General features: G+C 47.1%; 3 protein-coding genes across 6 annotated transcripts in view; 2 read left to right on the top strand and 1 right to left on the bottom strand.

Annotated features, from left to right (window-relative positions):
• ripor2 (RHO family interacting cell polarization regulator 2) overlaps positions 1–6,133 on the top strand; it is a 34,091-nt gene extending 27,958 nt beyond the window's left edge. For all 4 annotated transcript variants that reach the window (XM_029166223.3, XM_029166222.3, XM_029166224.3 and 1 more), the window contains exons 11-22: positions 55–203; positions 292–421; positions 1,045–1,821; positions 1,899–2,083; positions 2,159–2,321; positions 2,388–2,520; positions 2,605–2,766; positions 2,854–3,012; positions 3,086–3,288; positions 3,372–3,455; positions 3,542–3,632; positions 3,764–6,133. In XM_029166223.3, coding sequence (XP_029022056.1) covers positions 55–203; positions 292–421; positions 1,045–1,821; positions 1,899–2,083; positions 2,159–2,321; positions 2,388–2,520; positions 2,605–2,766; positions 2,854–3,012; positions 3,086–3,288; positions 3,372–3,455; positions 3,542–3,632; positions 3,764–3,864 — 2,337 coding nt within the window. In that variant the 3' untranslated portion in view covers positions 3,865–6,133. The remainder of the gene's footprint in view (positions 1–54; positions 204–291; positions 422–1,044; positions 1,822–1,898; positions 2,084–2,158; positions 2,322–2,387; positions 2,521–2,604; positions 2,767–2,853; positions 3,013–3,085; positions 3,289–3,371; positions 3,456–3,541; positions 3,633–3,763) is intronic.
• Positions 6,134–6,533: 400 nt separating this feature from the next.
• gmnn (geminin DNA replication inhibitor) lies at positions 6,534–9,213 on the bottom strand. Its single transcript, XM_029166229.3, has 7 exons — positions 9,076–9,213; positions 8,672–8,743; positions 7,860–7,961; positions 7,607–7,766; positions 7,442–7,524; positions 7,187–7,297; positions 6,534–7,025 (listed from the first exon to the last, which is right to left on the bottom strand). The coding sequence occupies exons 2-7, from the start codon at positions 8,726–8,728 to the stop codon at positions 6,831–6,833; spliced, it is 708 nt and encodes a 235-aa protein (XP_029022062.1). The 5' UTR covers positions 8,729–8,743; positions 9,076–9,213; the 3' UTR covers positions 6,534–6,830.
• Positions 9,214–9,278: 65 nt separating this feature from the next.
• Positions 9,279–13,009, top strand: c11h6orf62 (chromosome 11 C6orf62 homolog). Its single transcript, XM_029166230.3, has 5 exons — positions 9,279–10,805; positions 10,936–11,112; positions 11,187–11,312; positions 11,496–11,630; positions 11,718–13,009. The coding sequence occupies exons 1-5, from the start codon at positions 10,677–10,679 to the stop codon at positions 11,841–11,843; spliced, it is 693 nt and encodes a 230-aa protein (XP_029022063.1). The 5' UTR covers positions 9,279–10,676; the 3' UTR covers positions 11,844–13,009.
• Position 13,010: the final 1 nt, after the last annotated feature.

Below are 13,010 nucleotides of genomic sequence, written 5' to 3'. Positions count from 1 at the left end.
AAAGACAATGCAGCACTGGTGTAAAACTAAGGTTCTGGGTTCTGGGCCCGTCAGGTGACGGAGCTGAAGGGTCTGGCCACTCACATACTGGTGGGCAGCGTGATCTGCGAGACCAAGGAGCTGTTCACTGCCATGCCTCAGGTGGTGGCTGTGGACGTCAACGACCTGGGGACCATAAAGCTCAACCTGGAGGTCACGTGGTAGTAAGTAACCACCTACAGCCCTGTAACAGGCCGCCGAAGAACACCCACCACAGCATAACACTAACATGCACTAACCTTCCTCCTCCAGCCCGTTCGACGTCGAGGACCTGACGCTGTCCTCCGGCAACGTGAGCAAAGCCACCGCTCTGCAGAGGCGGGTGTCGGTGTACAGCCAGGGCACGCCGGAGACGCCCACCTTCCAGGACACGTCCTTCTTTGTGAGTCCAAACAAGCGCTCGCGCTGTGGCGTCGGCGCTGTGCCTCACGCACAGCTCCGCGCGAGATGCCGGTTGTTGGTTAATGTGAGCACCGTGCCCCCCCGCAGCCCCCAACTAACCCTCACCCGTCTCCCCGCTGTCTGTGTTTGACCTCCACATTAAACCCCCCCCCCCCCCCCCCCCACCCCCGCTCGCTCAAACGCCCGGCTCCTCGCGCCTGCGTGGGCCGTGCCGAGAAGCGGCAGCACCGCGTGGAGCGCCAGCGCCTCTCCTTCCTGCACATGCTCCGAGACACGCTGCTGGAGAAGCTGAGGCGCAGCCGCTCGTTCGGAGACCTGGCCTCGCTCCGGCCCAGGCCCAAATCCAGCCTGGAGGTCTATGTGAGTGCGCTGTGGGCTGTGTGCTGCCGACCCGGCTCCTGTGTGCTGCTGCCGCTCCTGCTCCTGCTGCTGTGGACGCAGCTGTTTTGCTTGCATGACTTGGTTTAAGCTGTCTGTTTTTATCCATCACCTGTTCGGATGAAGCCAACCTGAACGGCGCTTCTGTCTCTTTTTCCATCCCAATCTTCCTCTTTCGCCAGTGTAGGTTATGTTTTTAATTCCCGTTTTTGTCTCTCACCTCAGTCCACGCTACCGGACGACGTCTTCGAGAACGGCGGCTGCGGTGTGGCCGAGTGCAAGCGTCTCTCCTTCACCTTCTCCGACACCTCCGGCTCCACGCCGAGCCCCAGTCCGGCCCCGAGCTCGCACTCCCCCGGCCAGTCCAACCCCGAGATCACCGTCACCCCCCCGGAAACGGAGCCGCCGCCCACGCAAACCCTCCCGACCAGAGAGGACTCGATCCCAGAGGAGCATTTGGTGGAGGAAGAGGAGGAGGACGAGTACGAGGAGGACGGGGAGACGGGCAGTGGAGGAAGCAGTGGAGGAAGCAGTGGAGGAAGCAGGGGCACCAGCGGCAGCCTGGCCAGCGATGACGCTGAGGCGGCGGAGGACTCGGAGTGGGAGCGCACTGAGTCCCAGCGCAACTCCAGCTCCAACTGCGGCTCGGCGGCGCCGTCCTTGTGCTCTGACGGCCACCTGTCCACGGTGGCGCCGGAGGACGTTTTCCTAGATCACAGCGACGAACTGAAACCCGTGGAACTGGACACGGAGGAGGCCGGCAGCCTGACCAGGCAGCTGGTGAGGAGGCTGACGTCCTCGGAGGCGGAGCAGCCCGGCGGGAGCCCTGCGGAGGGCGGGGGGGGCCCCAGCTGGGCTGGGGAGGGCAGCCGGGCGTTCCTGGAGAGCAGCCTGGAGGAGGCCATCCACAGCCTGTTGATGAAGCTGGAGGCCCTGACGCACCGCTGCCGAGAGCTGCAGGACCTGGAGCAGGAGGTGATGCGGCTGGAGGATCTACTCAAGGTGACTGCAGCGCTCGCATGGACTTATCAGGCGTGTGGGTGCATGAAATACGTGATGCGCATGTTCTCCCTTCGCAGTGTCGCCTCCCCGGACACAGGAGCCGCTCGTCCAGCCTCAGTCTGACAGTGGAAAGTGCCCTGGAGAGCTTCGACTTCCTCAACACGTCTGACTTCGACGACGAAGACACTGGAGACGATAGCGCTGTGCCGAGCGCTCCCCCGCAGAGGTCTCCGCTTTTCGACGCAGACGGAGAAAGGATTGGGTAAGCGAGGGGCAGAGGGAGCGCTGCTGGCGCGCTGCTGCCCCCCGGTGGTGACTCCGGGTATGTGCCTGTTAGGGTCCAGCATCCAGAGGCCAGAGGACACCTGAGCGAGGCCCTGACGGAAGACACGGGGGTGGGAAACAGCGTGGCGGGAAGCCCGCTGCCTCTCACCACCGGCAACGAGAACTTGGACGTGGCCATCGTCATCCACCTGCAGTACTGTAACCACCTCATACAGGTGAGGCTCTGTCGGCCCAGGAGTTCCTCACTGGATGCATAGAAACTCAGTGTGGCGTCTCCATAGGTGTTAAGCAGTGGGGTGAGCCAGTGGAAACGTCGCAGTCTGCTCCTGAAACTGTCCGGACAGACTCAGCTATTGGAGGAACTGGCAGAGATCAGTGTGGACAGACTGGGAGCAGTAGCGTCTGCCGCTGATGGTGAGCGCCCGTCGACACTGGATCTGTGTGTTCAGCCGCCGCGCGCGGCCTCGGCGCCACCGACCTCCTGTTCTGTTGTGTCAGTTCTCCCGGGCCTGGCGGAGCGCCCCGAGTTGATGAGCCTGTGGTCGGAGTGCAGCGGGTCTGCGGGGCTTTTCCACACCACTCTGGACCGGGTGTTCAACCACATGAGCCAGCGCTACGCGGCGGCGCTGCAGGACAAACACCCGCACGGCTCCGACTCAGGTCAGTTGATGCTGCAGCTACTCAGAATACGCTGTTATGTCACCGTGGCAACAACCGTCCCTGCATGCTAACTCCTGTCCCTCTCAGTGATTGGGGTCGTGGTGGGTGAGATGGTGGACAGGGGCGACCTGGTGCCGTCCCCCGCGCTGTCCCGGGACGTCCTCACCGTGTTCCAGTTCCACAGCTACATATCACAACATGAGGTTCAAGACATGGAGACGCATCTGCTGCACTTGGCCAGGGAGGGTGAGCAGAGGAGACCCCAAATGCTCCCAGGTTCCGCCCAAGCTGCGCGTAACCAGCGGCTTCTTGAACGCAGGGCTATTTGCCGAGGCTCTTCATGACGGAGAGCGCTCCCGGTGCCTGTCGGAGCTGGAGGAGGTGCCGGTGTCGTCCCTGTGGCCCCGGAGCGGCACGCTGAGGGCGCTGGCCTTCCTGCTCACGGTCGGAGACCCCCAGCTCAACAAGGCGGCGGCGGACTACCTGTCCGCTGGGGCGTCGCTCGGCAACTTCAAGGCCAGGGTGAGCGGCGCTAGCGAGAGAGAGGAGGAGCACGCTGCTCCCGGCAGATGGTGGAGTGTCTAAGTGTCCCCGTGTGTCCGCAGGCGGTGGAGTGCTACACGCAGGCGCTGTCGGAGGCCGGGGTCCAGAGCCAGAGGGCCGCCTGCTCAGCCCTCAGCTGCCTGCGGGTCAGTCCTAATGTCAGCGGAGGTCGGTGTGTTTGACTTGGTGACGCATGTGTTTGACCCCTGCCTCACCTCCCGCCCATCGACAGGCCGTAGAGAGCATCAGGGCGGTGGTAGCGCTGTGCGATTCAGCCGACGAGGAGCTTCGCCACGTCGCCATCGAAACTCTCCTCGCGTTCGGTGAGTCACCGGTTTATGGAATGGAACTTTAATTGGTCCTCACGCCACAGCATGAGTAGAGGAACACCTGTGTGTGTGTGTGTGTGTGTGTGTGTGTGTGTGTGTGTGTGTGTGTGTGTGTGTGTGTGCAGGTGACGAGGGCCGGCTGGCGTACGAGCAGCTCGACATGGTGTCGGGGGAAGTGATCCGTTTGGGCACGCGGAGGGGAAACGCCGTCACCACTGCCTTCTGAGCCCCTGTGCCACTCCATCCACCGCATCCTCCGCCCGGGCCCGACCGCACCCCGCTCACCTCACCGGGCTGTTAATGACTGATCAGTTTAATGATCTGCTTCCTGGAACACACGTTAACATCCCCGCGCCGCCACACGTACTCTCACTACGCTGCCTCGAAAAAACTAAAATAACTCCAAGCTAACGAATCCTCTCATCCACACACACGAACATAAGTCTGAGTCCTCGCTCCTCCACCACTGCTCCTCCTCAGCCCCTGCTTTCTGAGCCAGGCAGATATGTCGCCGTATAAATGGACAGCATGAATTTGGCACAAAGCCGCTGAAAGCTGCTCCAAAGACAGTTGAGACTGGAAATCAAGGAATGCCCTTAACACACACTTCTGTCAATAAGCTTAGTCACTGCACATATCACATGTATTTCTTATTCACTGATTATCATCTTGAGCATTATAGTCAGTTGTGTCACGCCAATATACTAACTATGATCTTTGTATAATGTTTATTACATGTTTTAGTTGGTTTGCACTGTTGTACGGCATGTAAATAAGGCATATTTTACACAGTAGGTGTAATCTATGTGGTTGTATTTCTAATTCAGTTTTCTAGTACGTTCCATATTAAGTTTCAGGGTTTCTTGTATGACTGAGACGTTTGGGCTTTTGAGGCAGGGAGGACCATCAATAGGCTGTGGATGACACCATCCATTGGAAAGCGATTAAAGGGCCGTCGTTTAGCCACAGTTTACAGACTTGAACAGACTGGACCTCATTCATCTGTCAGCAGAGAAGCAGGATAGTAATTAGCCCCTAAGGGTCACTCACTCATCTGTGCACAAGTGCAATTTTTCTGTACATACGCGTCTCTTGACACATTTGATAATGTCCGCTTTGACCATTTGAGCCTTGTTGTGGTTGAGCAGACAGGTTCCTCGAATACGCTCCTTTGTTAATGTATTTTTACTACAAGGTGAGGGCAATAAATTAAGCTCGGGGTCAAGAGGTCATGCACTTTCTCAATAAATGCACAGGAAGGAGGATCCTTAGGCAGAGTATAGGTGTAGCCTGTGGACTAGTTGCACAGTATGAAAGAATAGCAGGATGAGATGTGAGATTAAACTAATGAGAGGAGGCTGCTGAATTAGGTGGGTTTTTTTTCGGCACATCTTGGGTCTGTTTTATTTCCTCACAAATTGACCTGAGTCAAGCCTCTAATTCCAACTTTTTCTCATTTTAACTATACTACTGAGTCTGGTGCTAGAGCACAATGACAAAACTCACAGATCACAACTTATTTATTATTCACTCTCTTGTAATTCTAATATTTTTTTGAGTTCTACTGGAATAGTGCAGATGGAATTTTTATGTAAATGAATTGTATATTTATGTTCTATTCACAGCAGGTCTAGTATTTGAATGATAGTTTTTAGACCTCCGTGTCATTACCATGCAAATGATCTCATGCTTAATTTTAATTGGAGTTTATTTTGGAAGATTTATATTAGATAATTATTATTTTGAAAAAGATTAAGATTTACTTATAGTATTATAGATTTTCTTCCCTAAACAGTTCCAAACCTGTGTATCTGAAATATTACTTTATTCTGTAGATTTACTCTAACCAAAGGAAAGTTCATTATAAAGTGGTCTTTCAATAAAGGTTCATGCTAATGCAGAATGTATTTTAATACATTTGCATTTTGGCCAGAATACCCAGACTTTTAGAAGCACAACGTAAATGAAACAACAATTAAACCCCATAATATACATGAATCCAGCAACGTTTGGTTGTAAATGCACAGTACAGAAGCCATACTGATGAGAAACAAGTAATATTTTTATGAAACCTATTTTTCTTTTGTATAATGTATAAATGTGTGATGCTTACTAAATCCTGAAGATGCTAAGCCCCTCCCCCCACATTCAGCCTTTTGCAACCAACCTGGTTCACATTTCAAGTATCAATTGCTTTTATTTCTTCAGTAGAATAAACATTACAGTATTTTGTTACAGTATACTTCACAAATTCAGCTTGTGTCTTTTTACAAACAAGAGATTAACCAGTATTAAGTTGGTTTGTCTACTTTTCAGTTCCTAACCATCAAGTAAAAGGTCATTTACTGGTTTTAATAACTTGGTCATACTTGCTGAGAATGAACTTTTATCTCTGTAGGCGATAGCTTCATTTAGTTGCATACTATTCTCCATTGTGATTAGCAGCTTTTCCTCTGCTCAAAGTTGCAATAAAGTTTATTTTTGCATAATTATAATATGTGTGGATTAATGTATATTTTAGTCTGTCAGAATTCCTGCACCAATTGAGAAATGTAAACATTACTTGTAAAGGGTGACACTATATACACACACTATTCAGAAACAATTTATGCAAGATTTTTTTTAAGTGTTTATTTTAAAATGAACATTGCACAAGTTTACACTGTAAACCAAAAACACTCCAGAGCAAAGTTTTAAAGCCAAATGTAGCACATAATCACAATAATTGACAGCGGGAAAATTTAGCATCAGCTAGCAGGTTCCTGTTGTGGTAGTTAACCAAAGACTGCAAACAATAACTCATCTAAATGAGGCGGTCGCAGACAATGAGGACAGAAGATAAAGTACTCCATTAGGCCGTGAGGTTTAATTACGACTACCTTAAAGAAATGGAGAAAAAAAAAAAATGCAAAACCTGCTGCTGCCACAAAGATTCATTGTCCTAGGTGAAATGAGCATCCTACATTTTATGGCAACTGACATTCACACTAGTACATTACTGCCTTCCATAAAACTTAATGGCTTGTTCCAGAACATCTGAAATTAAATAAAAATAGAATTGCTTGCACTTCACTCAAGGTTTAAAATGTTTAAATACAAAAACTTCAAGTAATCTTGAAGGATGACACTACTGCTTAAGTTCTGCTGACCTGTATAGTAATGCATACAAACCCAGGACATGCAAGTTATAGTTTAGTCTGACTCTCCAGAAGGTCCCAACTGTTCGTGGTCTGAAGTCTCTTCCTCTGGATCGCTCTGGTAGTCGTCAGAATCTTCCTCATTTGGCCCAGACAACTGACAGTCGTCCTCTTGATCATCCTCCTCCTCCACATCAAGGGCAATGTCCCTCAATTCTTCTAAATTGTCTGGACTTTTTCCAGTTAGGCGCTAACAAGAGATTTTACATGTCAAGTTCACATAAGAGCAGTTGGCAAGGGTTCAGTTCACTACACAGTGTAGTACATAGGCAAGCATATGCAGTAAAACTGAAATATCTTGAGATTTTCATAAATTTGGAACCTGTCACATGCCAGAGGCACAATGCCTACCTCAACCATATCTGCCATGTATTGTACATGTTGCGCCAGCTCTTGCAGCTCTTCGTTCTCACTCTTAAGCTTTGATATCTGATCATCTTTGGCCTCGATGTCTTTGTGTAACTGGTTAAAAAAAAAAAAAAAAAAAAAAAAAGTCAAATTCAGTGCCAGCTGGACTAATGCCAACCAAGGTTGCCTTAGTCAGAGAGAGCGTGGGAACAGTTAACTGAAAGCTAAATATTAGCCATCTCTCAGTGATTAACTTACCTTCTCGTTCTCCTGTAAAACATTGTACAAGGCCTTTCGTCGCTCCTCAGCAACCTCTTTCCAGTAGGAGGATGGTGGAGTTTCTACAACAAAATTAAGTTCAAGCTCAAGACAGACTCTCATCAATACAGACATTGCAATAAGTAGTACACTGATGCGGCCTACCTCTAACCATAAGTTCATAAGCTTCAATGGACATGCCATCAGTCATACAAGGAGTGTCTTCAGTTTGTGTGGATTTTACTTCAACTTTAACCCTCTTTGGACCTCTAGTTTGTTCTGCACTCAGCTGCCACTGTTTTCGCTTAGGAATGACCTTCCCTTCCTGAAGAGTGAAAAGTCACTTAAATTCATAGCCTATATAATTTACACCCCAAATAAAATGTGCAAATAGACCAATTCAAGCATTATTGCATACCTGAGATGACCGCCCAAGATTTTTATTGACAGATGAGACATTGAGGACCTGTAGGGTTTGCCTGGGGGGCCCCATTGGCTTTTGAGATGATGTAAAAAAACTCTAGAATAAAAGTCAAGAGCCACATTAGTCAGATGATAATACAAAACAGAAGACACCATCTCTACACTTTCCCAGGAGTGTATTTAGAAACTCAATACCGAGTCACGTCAGAAATCATCATGACGGTGTTCTCATTTTCAGGGCCTCTATTCACCAGGGCTTAGTCTCATCTCTCACGCTTTATATTAGTTACACTGTCACCATGGTACGGGACATAAGTGAAGCGGCTTAACAACACTTCCACTTGCAACAGGCTCACAGGTGTAAGAAAGGGGCAGGGCCCAAGTTCCTAACAGCCGTGGGAAAGTTTGTCTTCATGGGTCATTACAGCGCAGCCAACAAATTCAGTTTATGTTTGGCTAAGATGAACACTCGGGTGCTCAGTGTCTGTCATTACTGGTCAGCTGTGGGGGAGAATGTTGCAAGCCAGTTCACACGGCCATTAAGAAACGGTTTTATTCTAAACATGAGAACAATCAGCTGTTATTTCACTCAGACTTGAGTTTAATTTAGTTAAGCCTAGTCTGTCCAATAACAATGGGGGTTTATCTCCAGTCCCAACAGCCAGTCACTACTGTGACAGTCAACAAACTGGAGGAGTGTGATGTGGCCTTTACACATTTGCATTAGAGAAAAAAAAAGTATAGCTTGGCTAATATCATTATAAACTATCAAATATAATATACTGATTCAAATGTTACAAAACTCACCTTAATATTCTCATTAGACATCTGGCGGGTCTGCTTCAGCTTTGCACTGGCACTCATTTTGTTCCAGGGGACCTGATGGAGCGTTTAAATGCCAGTCAAGAGAGAATAGCAGGGTGTTCGAAAACAATAAATAGGACCGGTCAACAAGGCTCTAAACGCGTCACCGACTGTTTCGGTTCGCATTGAATTGAACGTAGTCTTATCATCCGGCCTAAAACCATGCTTGATACTTCTGCTAGCTCCTTCGCAGTTCAACTTCAGGTGAAAAAGGCTAACCGCTTTAACTGACTAACGTAAAGGTAAGCAAACTGTGGGAATGAGCTTGTATTAAAGAAAAACATAAACTTAAAAAGAACTGAACTCAAACGACTAATAGAAGCGTTTAGAGAAGGTAAAAGACTCACCTCGACTGTTAAAAACACTCGCTGTTCAAATGGCTTTTTCTTTCTGTGTCTCGCGCCAGCAGCTTAAATACGCCCCCTCGGTCACGTGGTGACGACGCCGCTCGCGAGAAGTATTTTTTTTTTCATGTTCAGCGCGCGGTCACATGTCAACGCGCATCACGAATGACGCCACAGCTTTGTAGCTGACTGAGCAGCCATTTTGGGGGAGGCTGTGGATCGACGAGCCTGCGTGTGCCATTATTAGCGACCCAAAAACACGCACAAAGAAACCAGACGGAAAAACGTTGGACGACACGCCGTTAAATATGGGCCCACCGGGAGACAGAACACAGCACGTGTCGACTGAAAGAACGGAGGATTTCAGCTGGATTGTCGATTTATCTTGACATGGCATGCTGCAGGGCGAGTCTGAGATTGTGACGACTGAAGAAAAGAAGAGAAAGAAAACAAGCGCAGAAAACATCTCGAAACTCCAGACGTGGGGAGATTTTCTAAAGCTAACGCTTATTCCGCCATTCAACGTGTATCGTTGGTCGGGCCACTGATTCCCTGGTTCTTTTTTGTCGATGGTTTTGCGGAGAAAAACACAGAAGCCAATAATACCTAGCTAAAATGCTGAGCCTAAGCAAATCCAGTTAGTCAGTCAACCCCGCAGGTCCAAGCGAGAATATGTAAACTCGTGAAAAGATGACTGCACGCTAGCTAGTCAGCCGCATAAGGCCTCAGTTAAGCCAGTCACTCGGAAGATAAGATGTAGCTTTATCGCTGGTTCACTACTAGTTAGTGTCGGAAGTGAAAGCCTAGTTTAGCTTGCTAGCTCACCTTAGCTAGTGTGCTAAAAATACACCCACACCATGACTATCAGCAGTGGCAGCACCGCGGGCCGTGAATGGCAGTAAAAGTTAAGGAAATGTCAAGTTACCTCTGCAGTAGACGTCTATGTTACCCGGTGCCAACATCTCCTGGCATCTATATTTACCTGCCATGTTCGTCTGTCCCCCCGACCTGTCAGTAACACGCACATAACGCAGTCTCTACAGAGAAACGCACTCAGAACGACAGCCATGGATGAGGGACTCTGAAATGACCCAACTAATAGATTATCTGTCTGCTCGTTAGTCTGTAGTCTTCAAATTTAATAGCAAATACACATTAACGCTATGGGTTTTTATAGTCGCAGCTGCTTCTGTTGATTTCACTAACATTCACAGAAGAAAGGTCATTTTGAGTTGCTCTTTTATTTAAATCTCCATTGTAATGCATTGTTGATGGCAGTTTGAAAAAAAGGCCAATTTATTATTTAAGTTATGTCTTAAACCATGGATTTCTGAACAGGAGATGTAGTCTTATTTGTTGGTCATTCCCCTCCTCAAGACTGCACTTTCACAGAGAAATAAAAATGACTTAGTTTTACTTCTGATTTGTTGAACCTGTCAGTCGGTAGTTATTGGGTATTTCACAGATCTAGCCTAGAGTCAGTTGATGTGTTTATTCTGCATCGGGTAACTAGCGCCATCCTCTAGCCAGTGTATGAATACAAAAGTAGAGAGTGTAGCCAAAATATTCTGCTCAAGAGAAGACAATACCATCAAAATCTAACCATGGGGGACCCAACTTCACGAAGAAATCAAACAAGAAATCGACTTCGAGCTCAACTTCGGAAGAAGAGGGAATCTTTGGCTGATCAGTTTGACTTCAAGATTTATATAGCCTTCGTTTTCAAAGAAAAGGTTTGTTTACAATAATACTTGTACATTAAGAATATTGCATGTAGCAGTCATGTTTACTCATTTCATGTCCTATATTACGACAATAATTAAATAATAGAAATTGTGTTGCCTCTGTTTTTCTTCATTACAGACGAAGAAGTCAGCACTTTTTGAGGTAGCTGAAGTGGTGCCAGTGATGACCAACAACTATGAAGAAAACATCCTCCGAGGTGTGCAGGATTCCAGCTACTCTCTTGAGAGTTCAATAGAACTCCTGCAGAAAGACATTGTGCAACTACACGCCCCCCGATACCAGTCAATGCGAAGGGTAAGACCGGATCATCTAAATAAGGGCAGTTTAAAGATAATATTGATGTATTAATCAGTTATCCTATTTTATAGGATGTGATAGGCTGCACACAGGAGATGGACTTCATTCTTTGGCCACGCAACGATATCGAGAAGATCGTCTGTCTTTTGTTCTCCAGATGGAAGGGGGCAGATGATGAACCCTTTAGGCCTGTTCAGGTCAGAATTTGGCACTTGTGTTGTTCCTCAGGCATTTAAAAAATGTAGCAGGAATGACTAATAGAAGGATTGCTTTGCATATTTTTACGCTCACAGTTATAGTTTACATTTATCTAGTTATCGTCATGCCTAAATGTAACATAAATTGTATCTTGGCCTAAATGTTGGTTCTCTCATCTACAGGCCAAGTTTGAGTTTCATCATGGAGACTACGAGAAGCAGTTCTTGCATGCTTTGGGTCGTAAAGACAAGGCTGGAATGGTCATGAACAACCCAACTCAGTCTGTATTTCTCTTTATGGATAGACAGCACTTACAGGTCAGTTATGAAAACAAAGTTACTGATTTGAACAGGAAGAAAACCGCTCGAGTCACATAACTAATGATTTCTAAAAATCTTCTGCAGACTCCTAAAACCAAGGCCACAGTTTTCAAGTTGTGCAGCCTCTGCCTGTACTTACCCCAGGACCAGCTGACCTGCTGGGGTGTGGGAGACATTGAGGATCACCTCCGCCCATACATGCCTGATTAGGGTCTCCTCAGTCACCCAACCACATAGGGAAAGCCCTACCCCACCATCCTGCCTAAGCCTTCAGAAGCAAATTGATGTACTCATCTCCACCTGGTTCCTTTTAAAAGATTTGAACTTGTGCTTGGATCTGTCCTTTTTTCGTTACCTACTTGTTCTCCTCCTCCCAACCTGAAGCTGATTCAGTTCCCATCCTTGTTTTTTTCCCCCTCATCTTCCCAGTGTCCCCACCTCTTCTCTTTGCCATTTTTGGATTGGTTCCTGTTTTTCCTTTCTCCCTCTTTATTCATTCCTACTCACTCATCCGTTTTTTTGTTTATTTGAACCTGCACGAACATTGATTTTGAGTGGTTGGTTGTTCTCTTGGAGCTGCACTGTCAACAGCACCGGTCATTGAAGGAACTCTTTATGTTGCATCAAAACAGGAACAAACAATACACAGGTCTTCACAGTGATTCTCAGATGGACGTGTATTATATCCTTGTCAAAAAAGGGATTATTAAAGCCTGGTTGTAATCTGAAGGGGGTTTTAGAACAACTTTACACAATCTTTTGACCAAGGACAGGTGTGAATAGGTGGTAAAACACCTGTGTAAGCAAAGGTAACAAGATGAACAATATTTGTCAAATCATATGGTGTAGGTATTGCTTCTTATGAACCGCCTTAGTTTTTTTGCTGAACTTTTAAAAGATGTTTTGGTGTCATTTGCTTTCCTCAGACATGCTAGGCAGGCCTTTGCTTCATGTTCAAGAGACGTGAAAGGCTTTGTATTCAAAGTTGAGAAATTTTGTTGAAGGCCATTGTCACCGTTCAAGCTGTTCATGCAATGTTCATTTAAGCTAATGAAATCCTTTTATTTTTTGGCTGTGGGTTTAAATTGAAATGGTGACAGATTTAATGTGTAACAGACCTAACAAAAGTTGCTGATAGCTCAACTGATTTTTGTTTAATTTGACCTACTAAAACAAAGCTTTGCTACCATGCTCTTTGAAATTGGGTTTTGCAAGCTTGTCAAAGGATATAAAGTACATATAATTTAGCTCATTGATTCAGTGTGTTCAGTTGAAAGGGTGTAGGGTGTGTAACTTCTAGGTTTTCTTTCTGTTAATGATTCTCAGATCAATTCTGCTCTGCATATCCCAATACAGTACAAATTCTGCAAACATGAC

Source organism: Betta splendens, chromosome 11 (genome assembly GCF_900634795.4).
Source record: "Betta splendens chromosome 11, fBetSpl5.4, whole genome shotgun sequence".
Taxonomy (NCBI): Eukaryota; Metazoa; Chordata; class Actinopteri; order Anabantiformes; family Osphronemidae; genus Betta; species Betta splendens.
This window is presented reverse-complemented; position numbering and strand designations above follow the sequence as displayed.